The sequence below is a fragment of the Myxocyprinus asiaticus genome, chromosome 49 (assembly GCF_019703515.2).
Source record: "Myxocyprinus asiaticus isolate MX2 ecotype Aquarium Trade chromosome 49, UBuf_Myxa_2, whole genome shotgun sequence".
In the NCBI taxonomy this organism is placed as follows: Eukaryota; Metazoa; Chordata; class Actinopteri; order Cypriniformes; family Catostomidae; genus Myxocyprinus; species Myxocyprinus asiaticus.
Window position 1 is genome coordinate 15765920 of NC_059392.1, and position 22730 is coordinate 15788649.

The 22730-nt window shown below is 41.0% G+C and overlaps 1 protein-coding gene and 1 pseudogene across 1 annotated transcript; both read right to left on the reverse strand.

Annotated features, from left to right (window-relative positions):
* Window positions 1–2037: 2037 nt before the first annotated feature.
* LOC127438247 (vitellogenin-like) lies at window positions 2038–9356 on the reverse strand. Its single transcript, XM_051693692.1, has 28 exons — window positions 9302–9356; window positions 9175–9195; window positions 8854–9005; window positions 8487–8738; window positions 8250–8411; window positions 8017–8165; window positions 7754–7904; window positions 7498–7655; window positions 7249–7414; window positions 7043–7168; window positions 6736–6954; window positions 6424–6641; window positions 6244–6341; window positions 5984–6108; window positions 5780–5881; window positions 5571–5690; window positions 5282–5468; window positions 5082–5184; window positions 4806–4991; window positions 4560–4668; window positions 4241–4436; window positions 3887–4161; window positions 3756–3800; window positions 3578–3655; window positions 3274–3480; window positions 2595–2737; window positions 2361–2499; window positions 2038–2273 (listed from the first exon to the last, which is right to left on the reverse strand). Exons 1-28 carry the CDS (start codon window positions 9339–9341, stop codon window positions 2142–2144), a joined length of 4059 nt encoding a protein of 1352 aa, XP_051549652.1. The 5' UTR covers window positions 9342–9356; the 3' UTR covers window positions 2038–2141.
* A 4198-nt stretch (window positions 9357–13554) lies between these two features.
* Window positions 13555–18241, reverse strand: LOC127438084 (vitellogenin-like; annotated as a pseudogene).
* Between the last annotated feature and the right edge of the window lie 4489 nt (window positions 18242–22730).

Genomic DNA, 22730 nt, shown 5'->3' on the forward strand with positions numbered 1-22730 from the left:
GCATTGCTGCAGTAATTCAGGCAAAAGGAGCCCCAACTAAGTATTGAGTGCTGTACATGTTCATACTTTTCAGTTGGCCAAGATTTCTAAAAATCCTTTCTTTGTATTGGTCTTAAGTAATATTCTAATTTTCTGAGATACTGAATTTGGGATTTTCCTTAGTTGTCAGTTATAATCAAAATTAAAAGAAATAAACATTTGAAATATATCAGTCTGTGTGTAATGAATGAATATAATATACAAGTTTCACTTTTTGAATGGAATTAGTGAAATAAATCAACTTTTTGATGATATTCTAATTATATGACCAGCACCTGTATAACTTAAAAGAAAAAAATTCAGTGTGCCTAACAGTTGAAACTGGAACAAAATTACATTTCTGGGGAAATTCTTGGGACACCCTGTAACCTCACACCTTCTCCGGAATTTTGCAGTGCAGAGGTAACCATATATGTCTACTGGAAAGCGAAGCAGACATTTTCAATTCAGTCTAATGAAAATCCACTTCGCACGCATGGCGCTCGGCTTCCATTGGAATAAATAGAAAACGCCCGCTTCACTTACCACGTTCCAGTGGACACTTATGGTAAATGTGACTGTGCCTTAAGGTAATCTCATAAAATAAGATGGTAAATTAATTCTTTTGATTTCTAATAGTGCTTCCAAAATGGACAATTTAGCAATGGTTTATCCATAGGCCTATCTTGCACAAAACACCAGTTAGGAAGCTTGGATTGTCACAAAATTGAATTAAATAGTGTGTTTAGTAGTTTTATTTTATTAATGTAATCTTTGGCAACACGACCATCAGCAGGCATTTTTTTTTATTTTTTTTTTATAGTAGTTGATGTCAGTTCTGATAAAAGGCTGGAAGCAGACCTGGTTGGTAGCTTAGCTAGCTACATTTTTCATACATCCTAATAGGCCCAATTTTCTTTAATCTGTAAACAGTCATGAAAATGCAAAACATGACTGGTTAGTGTATTAATCTCAAACTGAACAAGTTTGTAAATTAGATGCTAGCTATGTGATTGGCAAATAAAAGTTAGTTTGACAGGATAGTTTTGCTATACATTTTAATTGTAATCATCCTCTATGCTTTAATTCTTGTACGACCTTCGGGACATTTTTGTCTTTTTCATTTTTGTATTTTCGATCATTTTTGCTGTGTTAATGCCAACGGCATACATTTTGGCAAAGGTGTTTATTTTGGGGGGAATTTTGATATTTCATGCTCAGTTCCTAAAATACATCTAGAAAACACTGTGTACACAAAATAGATACACTCAGGACCTTCAGGACAAGAATTTCCCCATTGAAACCCATTAAAATTGCTATATTTGATCCCAGTGCCATTAAAGGATAAAATCATGAATTCTATGATATTAGGCTTTCATTCTGGAGTCCTGGCTTCAAAATCTAAATTGTTAATATTTTACACCAGATGGCGCCATTTTTCTCATGTTTAGCCTATAGAGCAAATACTTTTTTTTTATCTGACACTACAAAAAATAATAACGCATCAAAATCAATGTTGTTGCTAATCATTGACATATCCCAGACTGTGATAATCCAAAAAAAAGAAGAAAATATTTTTTAGCATTTAGTATATGGAAAATAATTCATTTTTTTGTTTTCATAAAAAACAACAGTGGCATTTATATAACCAAACTGGTATTTAAAGGGTTAAAATCCTGAAAATTAATGAATATTTGGTAGTTATGATCAGGACTGATGTTGGTTAAAAAATTAACTAATTGAAAGTGGAAAGTAATATTTATATATAATATTATTAAAGCAGTTTTTTTGACGGGGACATTTTTGTCCTCGAAGGACCTCTGATTAACTGTTTTTTATTGACGCACAAGGGTTTTTATGGTCACCATGATGTCACATGCCGTAGTAGCATATTTAATCAATTATGTTATGTTTGAAGGATCTTTATTAACTTAATTTAACAGTTAAAAAGTCATTCATAAGTGGACCTTATTGTAAAGTGAAAGCAATTCACTCGTTCATACTTTTGCAGGAATTTATTAGTGTTACATAACAATGGTAACATATTAATTAAACTGTCAAACAGCAAACAATATCAAATGAAAACCACTCAAATTGGCAGTAGAATATGTAGAATCTGATGCTTAATTAATTATTGTTTCTAGAAGTAGTTCTGGGTTCAGAAGAGTGTCCATATCAATGTGAATAGAAAGAGTTCCATCTGGATTGATGGGAACAGCCATGGGGAGAGGAACATCCATCCTTGACATTGTCATCTAGAACAGCAGGTACAAAAATAATTAATTATTTTTTCTTATTTCATCTATTAAAAATAATTTAAAGAAAAACTATTGGACCCTGACCTCTGGAATCCTAGCAATGACATTTAGGGTCATCTGGGTTGGCAAGGCCACAGTCAGATCAACCTCTTTCTCACTGTTCGTGGCTCTTTCAAGCTTGAATCCAGCCTGGAGAGCTGCCATAAGGATGTGCTTAGACAGCCTAAGTGATGCCCCCAGAGATGAGAAAATAATTAACACCATTTTGATTTTAACATATCCCAAACACATTTCTTGTTAAGTGTTGATGAACTCTACTTTTTGGCATAGGTGGTGACAGTTATTGGAAGCCCATCCCATTCCAGCTCTAGACGGACAGCAGGGTATTCTCCAAGAACACCTGCCTCAGCTTTAGCAATGACTTCATATTGTTGACACTCTGGACCCCAAGCAAGCTTGGCCTGAAAAAGGAAAATGGTGTTCAAAGACCAGTAAGAAGTAATTAATGTAATATTAGCATGAAAAATAAATATTGACAATTGGATTTTTTGTGTGTTTAGGGCACTTTTACACCTGGCTTGTTTGGACCATTTGTTTCGTAACCTGGTGGGATTTCTTCCTTAATTCAGTTTGATTTGCCATATATAAACATGCCAACCACACTTGGATCCACAGCAAAACAATCAGTCCTAGACCAACTCAACGAGTTAGTCTCGGTCAATTTTCAAATGAACCCTAGTGGTTCACTTGTGGTAAGAATGTAATCTGACCCAACGGACCAACCGATATTCCTATGATAACCAGGTGTTACCTGATAGCTCTTTGGAGAAGAATTCTTCTATTAATACAGTTTCCCGTTTTGAAATGTTGCCTTGTAAAAGTGATCCGAACCATGGAGAAAATGCAACATTGTAACAATTTTGCCCCTATTTTGGAACAGATCAAACAAGCTATAGGTCTGAAAAGGCCCTTAGAATAACATGAGTTCCAGTCTTACAGTGACTTTGTGCTTGCTTAGCAGGATACCATCAGCACAAATCTTCAGGTTGTCATTTTCAGCAATTGAGGAAATGATGAGCTGTACTCTTGCAGTTGGGTTGTCAAAGTACGCAGCAAGTTGGTAGCCCAGCAGCTTTTGGTCAACTCTTACGGCACGGGCAATGATAGCAAAAACAGGTGGAATAGTATTCCCAAGGAACTTAGCCTAAACACATCACACAGGAAATGTTAGTTGTTAGTTCAAAGTTCAGCTTTGGGGTTTGTACTATAATGAATAAAACAAATGACACAAAATGATTCACCTGTTTCCTGATAGTCTCAAAGCTAGATCCAGTGCTTCCACTGCTAACAACCCTTGAGGCTCCATGGGGTGCCATGTACTGCAAGTAAAGTAAAGTTTTGTATCAAGTGAAATAATAGAAAACATAAAAATTAAATCAAGTAAAAATATTATTAACAATAGTATTTTTAAATAATTACCCGATCTTTGTGAAATTTTCTGAAAGGCTCAATCTTGGTGGCAATCTGAAAATCCATACAAAATGCTTCATAAAATATTTATGAAACAGATACTGGCTACCTCACCAACAAGCAACATTTCATGTCCTCACCTTAGATATGCGAGAGCTGGAAATGGAGGAGCTTGAACTGCTGGAACTGATGATGTGGCTGCTGTGGCTGCTACTGCTGCTGCGGCTACTACTGCTTTCAGAAGCGACAGGAACATTTTTTGTTTCAGTTTCCAGGATTTCCCTCAGTTTCAACAGGATGGTCTTTCCCTCTGGTGTGTCCTCATCAACAAGGTTGATTTGCTTAAGGAGCCTCTCAGCAGCTCTAGGGCCAACTTGGACCTCAAGCTCTAGTCTTTCAACTGCAGGACCTTCACCTGCAGCCAAAACAAGACACATTTATTGATTTATTTTAAAATTTATTTTGTACAAATGTAATTTTGTCTTTAAGAATACCTCTTGCTACTGTAGCACGGGCTGAGTGCTGTCCAATTATGTAGAACAGAGGAGCATTCTTGATAAAAGCAGCATTGTGAGAGTGCACCTCAATGCATCCCTTGATTTCAATGTAAGGGACAGCAAGACAGAGAGTCTTGTGAAATGGAGTAGCAGCTCTCACAGCTTGCATATCAGGATCAGCATTCTCAGATGACTGAAATAAAAAATTGCATGTAATTAGAAAGTAATATCAAAATAAGCCACTTTAAGCTGTAAAGCAAATGAAAGGTCAACATGTTTTCACACATCCATTTCCATGTGTGTTCTTATAGCTTACCAAATCACCACTATAAGGTGTCTTTTGCACGGACAACTCAGGTACCAATGAAACAATCCTCTCAGCAGTGGGATCTTCAATGTTTCTGACCACAGCAATAGTCTCAAAGCTGTCGGAACAAGGATGGGATACAATACCGATGACAGGAATGAGCACCTCTGAACTTACTTAACCTTTCAGAAACCTTTGGCTCCTTTCAGAAATTCATTCAAAATGTTTGGAACAATATAATTCAGATTGCATTACCTCACAGCAGCAATATGTTCAGGAACCTCAACAGGCAGAACCTCTACCTTGTAATTGCCCTTGAGAATATCTGCTCTTGCCGACACTTTTCCAGGAACAATTGTACGGATCTTTCCTTTAGCCATAACAGCAGCTTGGATCAAGGCAGTGTTAACTCCCATGACAGCAAAGGTCTGCAGAGCAACACTGAAAGAAGAATAAGAGAGTTTATGTTTGTAAAATGTTTATTGTGTGAAGGTTTAGCATGACTTTTCACATGTGGCTATAAAAGTAAACCTTGGTTTAGCTTCAGCTTGGAATTTAACATCAATCCTCTTCAGCTGCTCAAGAGTGATGGTCTCAGGCTGCTCAGGGAGAGGAGGAGTAATGGTAGCCTGAACTAAAAGGATGAACAGAACAACATCAATGTTTGAAGTAACCCATTCATAACTGCAGCAACATTATTGCAAAAAGAAAAATCCTAAAAAAAAAATCACCATTGACAGTTGCAGCAGCAACAGCAGCAGTGTAGAAACTGAACTCCATGGGCACACCAACTGCTGTTGGAAAGATACGACGCATTTCAGCTGCTAGCAGGGGTTTGGCATACTTAAGTGCAATTCCTTGCTGCAAAGATTTAAGGGCCTCCTTCAGCAGTTCACGTGGTTTGGGTCCAGTGGCAAGCTGTGGAAAGTATATTAACAATTTAAAATATAATTAGGTGATCTTTTCTGTGAGAAAAATCCTATGCTAATGAGGGAAAAGGCATGTAGTGGAAGACAGTACCGGTAATGCTTGTTCAATGATGGTCTTGTCAATGTTGGCAAAAGCCACTTCTTGTCCAAGCAATTTGATGTAGACTGAAGCCAGTGGCTGATTGGTTGGCAGAGCCTTCCAGTTTGTGAGCTTGAGGAGTAAAGGCAACCATATACATTTTTCTATGTCATGTTTTTGAAACTATTAAAATTAAATTATAAATGGATATGATAACTTACTGCTCTCAGGGTGCGCTTTATCTTGGTGATACGGTCAAGACTTTCATCTGCAGCTGGTGATTGCAGAAGCGCCTCCTGAATTCCTTCAGTTCTCACACCAATCTGTTTGAGAGGAACCATTGAGTGAGGACCACAACAAAATATGTTCAAAACATTCTTAAACAAGAAATACATTTCTAGGAAAACATCACCATGGTTACCCACCTCCAGAACATCAGCAGCAGCTCCAGCCAGATAGGCACGTGCTTTAGCTACAACAGCTCTAGGCAGGATGGTGGCAGCATCATTGATCATGTAGGCACTACCAGCAGCTCCAATCATAAGAGGAGCTTCACAGGTAAAGAGACACTAATGCAGTTAATCAGCAAAATTAGCTTTGAGAAATTTATTTATTATTTTTTTTTTTACATTTTCAGAATTCCCAGAACCTCTCTTAACTGACTTTTATAATCAGCAACACTTACTGTGATAGATGTCCAGCTGAAGGGCTCTGCTGAAGCGGTAACTAAGCCTGTCCAACTTGGGGCTAAAGAGCTTAATGGCAACATTGGCAGCACCCGCACTGAAATAGAGAAACATGATGACCTCAGGCTTCTGCTCATTTGGAATGATAAATCAAAACATTTGAAAAATGTTATTCTTACACAGTGGCCATATCAGGGGCAGTGATTCTGGTCAAGGACTTCATGTGGGAATAAGCAAAGCTTGCAACCTGCATGTTAGTCTCAATCCTCATAGCACCAGCAAGACTGGAGATGAGGGCCACTGAAGGTCTGGTCTCAAACAACACAATACAAGCAACCATGCGCACTTCAGGGTGGAGAGCCCTGTCCAGTAGGAGCTGCAGTGCTATTGGCTGAACCTGAAGCAGGATACAAGGAGAGTTAACTATTGGAAGAAAATGTGTGCAAACATATTTACATAGAAATTGAATTCCTATAATGTCTAACACTTACCAGTTTGGGCTCTTTTCTGGCAATGTTTCTCAAAGCCATGATGGCGTCAACCTGGACTCTAATGGGCAGAGAAGCACCAGCAGTTCTCAGTCCAGGCAGGAGATTCATGATAGTTTTAAGACTACCAGGGTGACCGGCATTGCCCAGAACTTTCAGAGCCAAAGTGATTTCATAGATATCATTCTTAGCAATGGCTTCTGCAGCAATGTCATGGAGGGGCTAAGGAGTGTGATGCACATATAATTAAAAAATATGTAGTTAATAACTAATGACTAACAGAAATATTGGGATGGATTGAGGTGTTTACCCTGAGGAGCTCAGCTGGGCAGGTGGGAATTTCAACACAGTGCTTGGCAATCATGGAACCATATCCGAGCATGACAACTTCCCGGAGAGCTGGAATTGTGGAGATTTTCTCATGCATAGCCAGACTCTGTTTGAAAAGATTTGGAAATGATTCATTTGTTGTAGACATAATTTGAAGACTTTGAGTAGAGAGAGAAATTTACCCACAGCAGTCAACTGGATGGTGTCCAAATCAGCAGTGACCATTTGCAGAGCAACCACAAGAGCCTGAATGAATTCAGGTGTGGTAAGTTCACCAGCCAGGAATTTCTCCTTAATGAATTTTACAATTACTGGTGTGCCAACAGCAGGAAGAGCATCCAGAAGCCAGCGCCTAACAGATGGATTGTTTTAGTAAAAAAATCACAAAATTTATTTTTAACAATATTGCTCTTAACTATCCAAAAAATACAGTACCTGTAAACTGGTTTGTCCTTGAATTGAGCCCAGATGGCCTCAATATTCTCCAAGGTGGCAAAACGCAGGAGGTGAACAAGCTGAATAAACTTAAGGGGAGCATCATCATGGACCATGTCCACATTGTTTTCAACCAAGTGATTTAGAACCTCCGCAATCTAGGAGGAGTCAGGGCAATGTTTACCTGAATTCTTTAACTGAAAAATTAAGGGTTTTGACTCAATAAAGGTAAATGATTTGAAACCATTAATTGAACCTGGGCTAGTGCATCTCTGATCTTCAGGAGTTGAATGGGAGTCTGAAGAATCTCAGTTGCAAACTCATACTGCAGGGATCCATGGGCCAAATAATCAGAATTGATGGGAGCAATTGGGGTCTTCTCAATTTCAATAAAAGCCAAGGTTTGTCTGAAACAGAAAAAATGATTTCTTAACCTTCACTTCTTAAAATAATTAAAATGTGTAAGCATTATTGCTACTTCATGTTTAAAAACAAAGAATACAAGAGAATCAATCATACTTTGCTTCCATCTGGGCAGCACCATGGATCTCATTGAAGGGTGAGAACTGATACAGCTCCTCAACGGTTGCCTCGGAGATCAGTACACCATTAGCAGCTGGTTTCATGATGTAGTTGTAAGTTGCTGCTTCAATCAGACCCTTTACCCTCTGTCGAAAAAAGTGCCAATTTAACTTTTGACATATTCAGTATATAATTTCATTCTCCTATAACTTTACAGTCTTTTGCATTACCTGGGTGCATTCAACACACTTCTCAGTGTATGCCAAACCGATGTATTTCATAATTCTCTCCTGGCAGTGGCTCAGATCCTTAGACTTGGTGACAATAATATGGTTCGCCTTTAAATCCTCATTGATGACATAGTGGGTCCTACACACTCCTTGAACTCCAGCCTTAGAGAAGAAGTAAAACAAATAAAATACAAGACCCCAAACTTGATCTAAATTGCACAAAGATCTCTTTCTCACCTCTTGCAGCTCATAGATGTTTTGGGTCTTCTTGAGGTTTAGCTGAAGGATGTTGAGGATTCCTCTGTGCAAGTTCATGACAGTAGGGGAGACTCCTGCTGGAGCAAATACCTTTCCAACCACACCATTAGCATACTCAAACTTGATAGGAATCTGGAGTTGAGCAGCCAGTGCTGAGGTGAGCTTAGTGGCAGGAACAAAAGAATCTGTGGGCCAGATGCCACTATACTCATAGAGCAGAGGATCCAAGAGCTGTAAGGAAACATTTCCATTTTAATCGACGCTATCTTTGCTTTTAACTGCTGGTGCTAACTAGCACATTTAGTTTTGTCTCACAGGTGAACACCTAAAATTTTGTAATATTTACCTTCATCAGGAAGGTATTGTCTGTCACAGCACTGAGGAGAACCTTACTGCTGACTTTTACTCCTGCTCTTGCCAGGCCTTCTTGAGGGAGACCGCCCAAGAGCAGAGCCTCATACTTGTACACGTAGGTCTTATCGAGGGCAAACTCAGGAACTGAAAAGGGTTTAGTTTATTTTCATTATTTATTTATTTATTTTTATATTGTTCATTATATTACTATGGCTATTACTTTTGTTAAACAGTAATTCAGTAGTTTTACTGTAATAGTGAATTACTACTAAACTGAAATAAAACAAATCATGTACCAAATGTTATTACTTACCAAGGTTGATCTGTTGACATGCTAAAATAAACAAATAAGACAAGATAATTTAGATTTCAAGAGATGTAATTTGTTCTTAAGAGAACTCACCCTTAAATGCAAAACAAAAATTATCAGTATGACTTACCCACAAGGGCTACAGTCAGGGCAAGCACAACAGCTCTCATTGCTGATGGTTTGTGAATAACTTGACAGAGAGACAAATCTTTTATAGTAGTTTTTTCCTGAACAAATATTAATTCTTTAATGAATTATTAACAGATGACTTTACGTGTGTGAAGACCTGTGAGACAACATTTTTAGTTGATCAACTGTTTTGTACATATATTTAAATTAGAGGTTAGGTTACCCTGGCCTGTCATCATGTCATCCTCCAGGACAATGTCCACAGTGAAACACTGATTGTTTGTCTTCATACTCAGAAAAGTTATTCAAGAAAAAATGTTTTGAATCTTCAAAGTCTTCACTTTCTCAATTGTTTTATATAAATTAATACAGAAGAATGATCTTCTCAGATTTAACTTAAATATGGCTACTGCTTATGTATACACTAAACAGAACCAGAATACTTTTGGCTTTTGTCATTTTATGCTGTAGCTTCAGCCAATCTCATTAATTAGAACGTGGTGTCCACATACTGTACTTTTCTCCATGAAGTTTATGTTGACAGATTTGACAAGACCCCGAAATATATCATCAGAAACTTTTTGTAAAAGTCTATATTAGTTTATTTATTTTACTGAAACTATGATAATGCAACAGTGGATGAACTTTGTAACTATATGTGATTTGTGTACCATGTGTCAGTTGGGTATTATTGTTAATGTTAGTAATTTCATAAGGTAAGATCATGTTTGGAAGACTAAAGTAAAACAAGTAGAAGATAAAACAAAGGTTTGAGTTGGGCAGATAAAGGAGGAAGCGGGAACTGGTTTCCAAAGTTCACATGAGTCCGTTTTATTCACAAATAACCAGCAATTGCTGTACAGCTTCACTTCAATACACAAGACGGCTTTTCAGCGTCACTCAAATAAACAGTCCGCTTTTCAGCTTCACACAACACAAGGTTCTCTCTCTCTCAGGGGACAGACCCGAAGACTCTAGTCTGTCTGTCTCTCTCCTCTCTCTGTGAACTGGCCATCTTTTTATCTCCCCCGACTCTCACTGTGAACATAGAGATGGTAATAAGTCACAGTTCATCTCAGGTGGATGTCCTAACTGCTTTCTCTCTCCCCACACGGGTGCTCAACCAGGCCCTCACCTCCACAAATATTTTTTACACCCTAATATCAATGTAAACTCAGTGTAAATACGTGTAAATAAATGATGCATAATTTTGACATAGTACAAGCACAAATGTTATATGTGGAATTCTGTTTTCAGTTGTTGGTTCCCACCTACACAATGTGTAGCTAACATGAACTTTCTATTATTATGTTGGCTTGAGAGAGGCAAAATACTTTTATTCTACAAACATGGTTTAGAGTTTTCTTTAAATCCCTAAACCGAGACCAAAATTTCTAACTCATGGCGAAGTTCTTCTTTGTTCTTTGTTCAGGGCCTAAACAATGTTCGACACAACTGAGCAGCTGTATACATTTTGCAAACAGTAAATTGGCCACGACGCAGGGGAAGGTTTTTCAGGAAGCATTCAAATGTAAGGATGCGCAAGACTACATGTAAAACCTTAACAAATGTGCAGTTAACACAATGGGCAACATGGGCTGCAGTCCAGGGCCCCGCCACCCCGACTTGTCACTTAAACAAAGGGAACAAAGTTTGAAAGTGCTATAGAGCCAGTGTTTACATTCTTCAGGGGAAATCAACCTACAAATGGCTATTTACTGTATAAATGTCTCTGTGATAAGAGACATTATTTTACCATCGAAACAAAATCATATTGTCTTAACAGGGGGATGTTGGTTCACATTACACAAATATATATAGGGGAGTAAGTGACAGACCGGATGACTCCCCGGCCTGAGTCAGCGATGGGAGTATGTGGCGAGCAGGGCGTTGCCGAGCGATAAGGATGGACGGCTGAGGAGAATTATCGGAATCAGCCATGAGAAAGATAAAGAGGAGCCAGAGCCACAGTTAGAGAGAGAGAGTGTGAGAGAGACGCACAAAGCTGTCTGTGTGTGTCAATGTGTGTAACGTGTTTATGTGATGCTGAAAAGTAAAGTTTTATTGTACACTGGAAAGTGTGATTAAAAATCTTACATGGATTGTTCACCAGGCTCCCACTTCCTCCTTCATAGGAAAGGCAGAGGTCTGCCACATACTTTTTTAACTATATATCATCGCCTCCGGTCAACGCAACATCGTTCATCCTTTGGCAAGGATATTGCCCGAATAACGTTCGCCCTTATCGAAGGGCTCAATCACAAAGCATTGTTTACCTTTATGCAAAATATTGCAACAACCAGTCTCACCCATTCACAGGAGCTCAACAATTGTCATAAGCTAGCCTACCCTTCTGCATGGTGTGGTTCAATAGTAGTATGCTCGTACAGTAATATACAGTAATCTCTACAAAAAGTATCTCTATATTGATATTAATTCCAATCATCCCGAGTCTTTTCTGATAGAAATGTTATCTTCTTAAGTTGAATACAGCAAAAGTGGCATGTGAAATATATTATAAATAAGACATTTTATTTTGATATATGGTTACTGGGGCCAAGCACCGGATGGTTCAAATGCCTTATTGTTTATGTTGTTCTTCTTCTTCTGCCTTTGGAGTCTGTGGCAACCCCTCAAACTGTTTTAAGAAAAGTTGTAAAATTTGGCTTTGTCTATTTAACACAAATCTTAAAAACACAAAACAAAAACTGTTTGCAGCATTGTTACCATGACCTTCCAAGTGATTGCGTACTAGTCTAAGGTGATAGCATACTAGTCAGAAAACTATAAATAGTTTTCCAATTTCCAACTTTCTAATTACTTGGCCTATGTCACCTATATTGACTCTACAAACTGCTTTATCTTTGCAAAACTTGTATGTTGAGTCAAGACTTAGTAAGCTTCATCAATAAAATGTCCTGTAGGTACCAGAACATGTTGAGTACAACACCAACAATTTTAGCTTGGGCAATCTTTAGACTAGGGTTGCCAGTGGTTCCATATTAGCCAGGATGTCCCATTTTTGTTTTTTTTTTGTTGCCAAAATGAAGACATCCCCTATTTAAGCAGCGTATTGTTTTGCAAAATTCAGATTACGCAGGACAAACGTTTTTTGATTTATTGCTTGTTTTCAAAACTATTTGACTATAGTTGAAACATCATTTTTTCAGCAATGGTTTTGTTTGCTGACTCTCAAATTGGTTTATGTCTCTTTGGCATCAGGCCTAGCTGTAGGCTGTGTGGCACAGTTGGTAAAGCTCTGTGTTTTTGTCGCAACGTTTATGCATTTGAACCCCGTGGCACTTTGGATTGTTTTAAAATTGTACCTCTGTTTACCATTGCAATGTAGACCACGCTTGGCCTTATCTACTGTATTTCCGCTGGTGGATTTATTTTGAATTTTTACAGTAGAGTACAAAGAATAATTATAACCTAGAGGAAGAAATGATAGAGGAAGAAAAATAATTAGAGTGCATTGCTATTAAACATGGTCCCATGACCATACACACATTCTCCTTCTAAATCAGTTGGTAACAGCAGATATAGTCCAGGGGATTGACCTTTAAATTAATGTACAAATGCTTGTGTGCACTTCATCAACATTACTTAACAGTAAAACAGCATTCATTATGTTTTTTTTTTTTTGTTAACCTTATTTTAAAATTAAAGCCATCAGAACATCAAATAATGTGATATTACCATAGAATCATAATTCATAATATTAATACTATTACATATTTGTGAACCTTTATGTCAAGTGTATAGTAACACTTTACAATAAGGTCATACAACAACAAGTTTTTAAGCACTTATTAATCTTTGTTAATGTTAATTTCAGCATAGACCAATATAATTTTAAAACTAAAAGTTGTATATGTTACATAAATTAATCCATTATGAATTAATATGAGCAAAAAATTAACAATTAACATGAACAAAGATTAATAAATGCTGTAAAAATACATTATTTATTGTTAGTTCTTAAATCCCAATGTATTCCTAATGCTACAAATACAACCTTACAATAAACTGTTACCGAGTAACATATTTCAACATAAAGCACAATCATATATAATAAAACAAATTATTAACATTATTTAACCATTAAAAAAGCTTCATTATGGGTGTTGCTGAAACTACTGAAATAAAGCAATTGACAAATTACTAACATTTGCAGGAACTTTATTAGTGTTACATAACAGTCTTAACACATTCATTACACTGTCAGAATGTGGAAAATGTAGAATCTACTTCTTAATTTGTTATTGTTTCTAGAAGTATTTCTGGATTCAGAAGAGTGTCCATATCAAAATGAATAGAAAAAGTTCCGTCTGGTTTGATGGGAACAGCAATGGGAAGATCCATCCTTGATATTGTCATCTAGAGCAGCAGGTACAAAAATAATTCTGTTTTTTTATTATTAAATCTCTGTGTGAGTAATAATTAATTTAAAAACAAACTGGCCTCTCACCTCTGGAATCCTAGCAATGACATTCAGGGTCATCTGGGCTGGCAAGGCCACAGTCAGATCAACCTCTTTCTCACTGTTCGTGGCCCTTTCAAGCTTGAATCCAGCCCGGAGAGCTGCCATAGGGATGTGCTTAGACAGCCTAAGTGATGCCCAGAGAAGAAACAATAATTAAAACCATTGTGATCTTTAACATATACCAAACATTTCTTGTTAAATGTTAATGAACTCTACTTTTTGACATAGGTGGTGAACATTATTGGAAGCCTCTCCCATTCCAGTTCTAGACGGACAGCAGGGTATTCTCCAAGAACACCTGCCTCAGCTTTAGCAGTGACTGAATATTGTTGACATTCTGGACCCCAAGCAAGCTTGGCCTGAAAAAGGTAATTTGCGCTAAATGGTATTGAAGTAAATCAGTTTGCTTTAGTATGTAGACAACACTTAGATTGTTGTTTTAGAATCGTCCAGTTGTTCCAATCTTACAGTGACTTTGTGCTTGCTTAGCAGGATACCATCAGCACAAATCTTCATGTTGTAATTTTCAGCAATTGAGGAAATGTTAAGCTGTACTCTTGCAGTTGGCTTGTCAAAGTATGCAGCAAGTTGGTAGCCCAGCAGCTTTTGGTCAACTCTCACAGCACGAGCAATGATAGCAAAAACAGGTGGAATAGCATTTCTTAGGAACTTAGCCTGAAAACATGAACCATAACCAATTAACCAGGAAATTTTAGATGTTCACCGAAGTTCACCTTTGGATATCGTGTTATTGTAAGAAAAACAATATTGAAACAAATTGATTCACCTGTTTCTGAATAGCCTCAAAGCTAGAACCAGTGCTTCCACTGCTAACTGTCTTTGAGGCTCCATGTGGTGCCATGAACTGCAAGCAAAGTTAAGTTTTGTATCATGTGAAATAATAGAAACAATACAAATGTTATGAAGTAAAAATATTATTAAAAGTAGACTTTTTAAATAATTACCCGATCTTTGTGGAATTTCATGAAGGGCTCAATCTTGGTGGCAGTCTGAAAATCCATACAACATAACTCAGTGCAAAACAAAATGCTTCATGAAGATATTTATTATACAGATACTGGCTTCATAACCAACAAGCAACATTCCATGTCCTCACCTTAGATATGCAAGAGCTGGAAATGGAGGAGCTTGAACTGCTGAAACTGATGATGCGGCTGCTGTGGCTGCTACTGTTGCTGTGGCTACTGCTGCTTTCGGAAGGGACAGGAATGTTTTTTGCTTCAGTCTCCAGGATTTCTCTTAGTTTCAACAGAATGCTCTTTCCCTCTGGTGTATCCTCATCAACAAGGTTGATTTGCTTAAGCAGCCTCTCAGCAGCTCTAGGGCCAACTTGGACCTCAAGCTCTAGTCTTTCAAGTGCAGGACCTTCACCAGAAGCCAGAATGACAAACCATTAGCATCTTTTTTTTTTTTCTTTTTTTTTTTTACTTGAGTTTTTATAACTTTAATTTAGTCTTTAAGAATACCTCTTTCTGCTGTAGCATGGGTGCTGTCCAATTACGTAGAACAGAGGAGCATTCTTGATAAAAGCAGCATTGGGAGAATGCACCTCAATACATCCCTTGATTTCAATGTATGGGACAGCAAGACAGAGGGTCTCGTGATATGGAGTTGGAGCTCTCACAGCTGGCATATCAGAATCAGTGTTCTCAGATGACTGAAAAGAAAAATTAAGTAATCTCCATGTGTGTGTTTAAACCTTACCCACTCACCAACATGAGGTGTCTTTCACCGTTTGTTTCTGACCACAGCAACAGTCTCAAAGCTGTCGAACAAGAACCGGATGAGATACAAGACCACAGAAATTAGTATTTTTTAACCTGTTTAACCTTTCAGATTCCTTTTGATACTCCAGAAATTAATTTAAAATGTTTGATACATCAATATAATTTCATTGCATTACCTCACAGCAGCAATATGCTCAGGGACCTCAAAAGGCAGCGCCTCCACCTTGTAATTGCCCTTGAGAATATCTGCTTTTGCAGCCACTTTTCCTGGGACAATTGTGCAGATCTTTTCTTTGGCCATAACAGCAGCTTGGATCAAGGCAGTGTTAACTCCCATTACAGCAAAGGTCTGCAGAGCAATGCTGAAGGAGAATTAGGAAGATTATGTTTGTTAAATTTTTTTACACATTTTTTTATCATACTTTTTACATGTGGTGATGAAAGTAAACCTTGGTTTAGCTTCAGCTTGGAATTTAACATCAGTCCTCTTCATCACTTCAAGAGTGATGGTCTCAGGCTGCTCAGGGAGAGGAGGTGTAATGGTAGTCTGAACTAGAAGGATGAACAGAACAATATCAAATTAAGAAGTAACCCTCTAATAACTGCAGGAAAACTAATGAAGAAATAGTTTAAATTTTTAACGAAAAACTCACCATTGACAGTTGCAGCAGCAACTGCAGCAGTGTAGAAACTGAACTCCATGGGTACACCAACTGCTGTTGGAAAGATATGATGCACCTCAGCTGCTAGCAAGAGTTTGGCATACTGCAGTGCAATTCCTTATTGCAAAGCTTTAAGGACCTTCTTCAGCAATTCACGTGGTTTGGGTCCAGTGACACTCTGGGGATTGTTTTCATTTAGTAGACATCTAATTGTGAGAAATGTTTTGTGAGACACATCCTGAAATCATGTTAATGAGGAATAAAATAAAGTAGAATACAATACCGATATTACTTGTTCAATGATGGTCTTCTCAATGTTGGCAAAAGCCACCTCCTGTCCAAGTAATTTGATGCAGAATGAAGCCAATGGCTGATTTGTTGGCAGAGACTTACAGTTTGTGAGCTTGTGGGAAAAAAGCAGAGAATTCATTTTTACATAAGTCATGTTTTTAAAACTATTTAAAATTAAACAATAAACTGGAAGCATAACATACTGCTCTCAGGGTGCGCTTTATCTTGGTGATGTGGTCAACACTTTCATCTGCAGCTGGAGATTGCAAAAGAGTCTCCTGTATTCCTTCAGTTCTCACACCAATCTGTTTGAAAGGAACCATTGAGTGAACAGTATTAAAAATAAAATAAAACAAGTAATCAATTTGTTGAAAAACATCCCCTTTTTGGTGACCCACCTCCAGAACATCAGCAGCCGCTCCAGACAGGTAGGCACGTGCTTTTGCTACAACAGCTCTAGACAGGATGGTGGCAGCATCATTGATCATGTAAGCACTACCAGCAGCTCCAATCATAAGAGGAGCTTCACAGGTAAAGAGACACCAATGCAATCAGAAGAGTTTAATTAAATGGTTTTTTAACATTTTAAGAAACGCCCCCTTTTCCTCTCTTAGCAGGCTTCGAAACTCTTACACTTAAACTTACTATGATAGATGTCCAGCTGAAGGGCTCTGCTGAAGCGATAGCTAAGCCTGTCCAACTTGGGGCTCAAGAGCTTTATGGCAAAATTAGCTGCACCAGCACTGAAAAGGACACACATAATCACCTTAGGCTTGTGCTAATGTAAAGTGATTAAGAAAAATATTTGTAAAATGATTTGCTATTCTTACACAGTGGCCATATCAGGGGCAGTGATTCTGGTCAAAGACTTGATGTGGGAATAGGCAAAGCTTGCAACCTGCATGTTAGTCTCAATCCTCAAAGCACCAGCAAGACTGGATATGAGAGCCACTGAGGGTTTAGTCTCAAACAATGTAATACAAGAAACCATATGCACTTCAGGGTGGAGAGCCCTGTCCAATAGGAGCTGAACCTAAAGCAGGAAACAAGGTTATTTAACCATATAAAGAGAACATGCACAAACATTTTTTAATTTTTAATACCTGCAATATAATGTCTGACACTTACCAGTTTGGGCTCTTTTTTGGCAATGTTCCTCATGGCCATGATGGCATCAACCTGGACTCTTATGGGCAGAGAAGCACCTGCAGTTCTCAGTCCTGGCAGGAGCTTCATGATAGTTTTAAGACTAGCAGGGTGACCAGCATTGCTCATAACATTCAGAGCCAAAGTGATTTCATGAAAATCATTCTTGGCAATGACTTCTGCAGCAATGTCATGGATGGGTTGAGGAGTGTGATACATATATAATTAAAAGGAGAGTAAAACAAACTAATGCCTAACAGAACTGTTGGGATGGATTGAAATGTTTACCCTGAGGAGCTCTGCAGGACAAGCAGGAACTGCAACACAGTACTTGGCAATCATAGAACCATATCCGAGCATAACAACTTCACGCAGAGCTGGGATTGTGGAGATTTTCTCATGCATTGCCAGACTCTGTTAATTTTTTTTTTTCTTAGTTCAAGCTGAACAGAGCAGTTTAGATTTCTGTCCGTAATTATCAGCATTTTAATGTTGTATTTATTTTTGTCTGTTTATTTGCTCAGAATTCTAACAGACATTTGTCTATGGCAGCAGATACTGGAAAATACGTCCACTGCATGCTTTTTAGAGCCCTCCAAAAACTGCATGTACTCCAAAATAATATGCGAGTACAAGTGATTTACAGTATCTGTTGCTTGGACTTTTTATTTATTTATTTATTTATTGCCAGAATAGTTTTTTTTTTTTTTTTTTAAATGGTCGTCAAGGAGGAAACATTGGTGTAGTTCCTGCATCTACCAGCAGGGGCTTACATGGTGGTGCTAAACAGATGCTCACCATTTTCTAGTCTCAGCCTCGGATGGCACACCCACAGACCGTGATTTAACCGCCTGATGCATATAGCACACAAAATAGGAACACACTTTCTCATCCACTCAGTGCAAATCTGACTGGCTTGTTTGATGAAACTTACAAGAGTAGAAGCACAAAGGACTTTTTATCAGTCCACCTGGAAACATAATCGTGTTCACAAGGTTCAGCGCTGATACAATGAGCGCATTTTGAGGACGAAGTAATCACCAGATTTGCCCAAGTTTGCTAGGTTAGTGATATCATATCATTTAAAGATATTCAGAGTTTCATTTAAGGCATATAGCAGCAAGTAAAGCGGAAATCCACCAACCATTCAGGTGGGTGGTTCTTGGGCAATTTAAGCTGCTGTACACTCTAGACCAGGGATGGGCAACTTTGAAGGCGGTGAGGGACAAATATTTTTTTCCTTTCTACTAAGGGGCCGGATTACAAATCTGCACTCTAACAATGTTCACCCCCTAACTCAATTTCCTCATTATTGTGGGTAATCTATGCACGACTAATGTAATGTGCTTTTAAAATTCCCTATCTGTCACTCACTCGACGTTGTGTCGATGTAGTGACACTAGGGGTCACTCTTGGGAGCCCGAGACACCTCTGGTCTTTGAAAAAAGGCCAATGAAAAATTGGCGAGTGGTATTTGCATGCCACTTCCCCGGACATACAGGTATAAAAGGAGCTGGTATGCAACCACTCATTCAGATTTTCTCTTCGGAGCCGAACGGTCATGCTCACTGAGCTGAATTCTCACGACTGTTCATTCACCTCTGCTGGATCTGATGGCGCATTTCAGCGGCTTCTCCCTCCTCTGCACTGGTGCACTGCAGAGAATGTCCCTGGGTGCTTTGGCAGAAAAAAGAGAGTATATTTTCCTGAAAGAGTATATTTCTCTAAAAGAGCAGCACACATGGAACGTCTTTTTAAAGACATGTCATTTTAAAGATGCCTTTCCGATTGTGTGTTATTCCTGGTTGCGGTCGTTACCTCTCAGCTTCAGACGGTCACGATCGCTGTCTTTCGTGTCTGGGCACGACCCACACGGAGGCAGCATTCATGGATGGTTCATGTTCTCACTGCAAGAAGAAAGCAAGCCACCCCAGCGGCTCCCCGCCTCGGTCCTTCTACCTACGGGTTTGAGGTCAGCGCGGCTAGCACTGGGGGCGATTTGGGGACCCCAATGGGACCGCCTCCGCCGGGTATCCCCCTGCAGACCTCCCATTCCCTAGCACGCTAGCACGCTCATCTGCCCCGATCGGGCTTCTGGATGAGTCCGCTGATGAGCTCTCAATCACAGCATCGGAGAGCGGGCTTGTCCAGTCGGATGCAGAAGCCTCAGCTGGGCTCCCCGAGTCCCCCAATGATTTCCCAGTCACAGGCTGATGCAGAGATGACGGACATGCCTTCCCGGGCTCACGAGCATCGGGCTAGAGTGGAACCCTCCGCTCTCCCCTGAACCCTTGCGGCTCGATGATTGGTTCCTGGGCTCCAGTGCCTTTCTTCCGGAAGTGCACGAGGAGCTGACAAAATCATGGGAGGCACCTTTTACTGTCCAGTCCCGATTTCTCAGTTCCCCCACCCTCACTACCCTCAATGGCGGGGCGGCCAGGGGCTATACGGCAATCCCCCCGGTGGATAAGGCGCTGGCGGTGCACCTATGCCTGCAGAGCGCCACCACCTGGCGCGGATGCCCAAAGCTCCCATCCAAGCCCTGTAGGTTTACGTCATCCCTGACAGCCAAAGACTACAGCGCTGCTGGACAAGCCGCCTCTGCCCTGCATGCCATGGCTCTCCTGCAGGTCCACCAAGCCAAGTTCCACCCAAGATCTGATGCAGGAACTGCGCTCTGTGACCGACCTCGCTCTCCGAGCGACAAAGGTCACGGCGCGGTCTCTCGGGCAGATGATGCGCCACCTTTGGCTCAACCTGGTCGAGATGGGTGAGGCAGAAAAGACATGGTTCCTTGCTGCTCCCATCTCCCAGGCTGGTCTATTCTGCCCAGCAGTTCTCGACGGTGAAGCAGCAGACGGAGGCTATCCGGCATATCCTGCCCGGCACAGCTCAAGATCCCGCACCCCATCTGCTCGTCGCCAAGGGCGTCCCCCTGTGGTGACTGCACCGGCTCTGCCGCAGCCCACCCCTTTGGCCTGGCCCCAGTGTGAAGCCTACCACAGGAAGCAGATGCCACCCGTCTTGCGGCCGCCAAGAACCTGTGAAAAGCTTCAAAGCACCCCTGAGACGGGCGACCCAGGGATGATGAAACCCGCTACTCTGGAGCTGGTAAGCAGACCACTCCATCCCCTGGTCGAGGGCCGGGAGGAGAATCTTTTTGTTACCTTTGAAATTAATTGTGCTGCATGCCCAAGTGGCTGCAGTACCCAAGAGTTCAGCAAGAGTGGTTTCCTTGTTCCCTGGGTCACGTATCTGGTGTGAACGGCCGTCATCACGACCACCATCCACCACTCTATTTGGCAGGTTTTGCGCTCCAGCGGCGGTCTTCCTGCCCCTGAGCGCCCAGCTGTGGCACAAATCCACCCCCGATATGACAGTCTCCACGGGTCATGAGGACAGGCCTCTTCCTCCCCCGTCCCAGGCTGTTCCGGGGGTGGTCACAAGGAGCCATGTAAGTACTTCGATGTCCCTAGACTCAGCAAGGCCACGACATGGTGTGGCACCTTGAGCTCCACCCCGCCGCGAGGCCCCACCCGCCGGTACATCTGACAAGATTGTCCCTTTGGTCCCCCTCACAGGGAGCTTAGATGCGTGGCTTGCGCTTTCCAATCCGTCACAATGGCTGGTCCGGACCGTCCGACTCGGCTACGCGATTCAGTTCGCCAGGCGTCCGCCCAGGTTCAGCGGTATCCACTTTACCTTGGTGAAGGACGAAAATGCTACTACCTTGCGCACGGAGATTGCCACCCTCCTACGGAAGGGTGTGATAGAACCTGTCCCTATGGCTGAGATGAAGAAGGGGTTTTACAGCACCTACTTCATCGTACCAAAAAAAGGCGGTGGGTTGCAGCCAATATTTGACCTGCGAGTACTGAACCGGGCTTTACACAGACTCCCGTTCAAGATGTTGATGCAAAAATGCATTCTAGTGAGCGTCCAGCATCAAGAGTGGTTCGTGGCGGTAGACCTGAAGGACGCGTACTTCCACGTCTCGATTCTACCTCGACATATACCCTTCCTGCTGTTTGCATTCGAGGTTCAGGTGTATCAGTACATGGTCCTCCCTTTCAGCCTGTCCTTGTCCCCTTGCGTCTTCACGAAGGTCGCAGAGGCAGCCCTTGCCCCATTAAGGGAAGTGGGCATTCGCATTCTCAACTATCTCGATGGTTGGTTAATCCTAGCTCACTCTAGGGACATGTTGTGTGCACACAGGGACTTGGTGCTCTCACACCTCAGCCGATTAGGGCTTCGGGTCAACTGGGAAAAAAGCAAGCTCCTCCCGGTTCAGAGCATCTCTTTCCTCAGTTTGGAGTTGGACTCAGTCTCTTTGACAGTGTGCCTCACGAACGAGCGCGCACAGTCAGTGCTGGCCTGTTTGAAGGTGTTCAAACAGAAAACAGTGGTTCCACTGAAACTCTTTCAGAGGCTCCTGGGGCATATTGCATCCTCAGTGGTGGCCACCCCGCTCAGGTTGATGCATATGAGACCACTTCAGCACTGGCTACAGACTCGAGTCCCGAGATGGGCATGGCACCGCGGAACACATCGCGTGGTCATCATGCCGGCCTGTCACCATCTTTTCAGCCCTTGGACCGACCTCTCGTTTCTACAGGCAGGTGTTCCCCTAGAGCAGGTCTCCAGGCACGTCGTGGTCATGACAGACACCTCCAAAACGGGCTGGGGCACTCTTTGCAACGGGCACGCAGCCGCCAGCTTATGGACGGGCCCGCGACTGCATTGGCACATCAACTGTCTTGAGTTGTTGGCAATTCTGCTCACCCTGCGGAAGTTCCGGCCGTTGATCCAGGGCAAGCACTGGTTAGTTCAGACAGACAACATGGCAACAGTAGCATATGTCAACTGCCAAGGCAGCCCGCGCTCTCGTTGTATGTCACAACTCGTCCGCCGTCTAATCCTCTGGAGTCAGCAGCACTTCAAGTCACTGCGAGCCACTCACATCCCGGGCGACCTCAACACTACAGCGGACACGCTGTCATGGCAGGTTACTCTTAGAGGAGAGTGGAGACTCCACCCTCAGGTGGTCCAGTTGATTTGGAGTCGATTCGGACAGGCACAGGTAGACCTGTTCGCCTC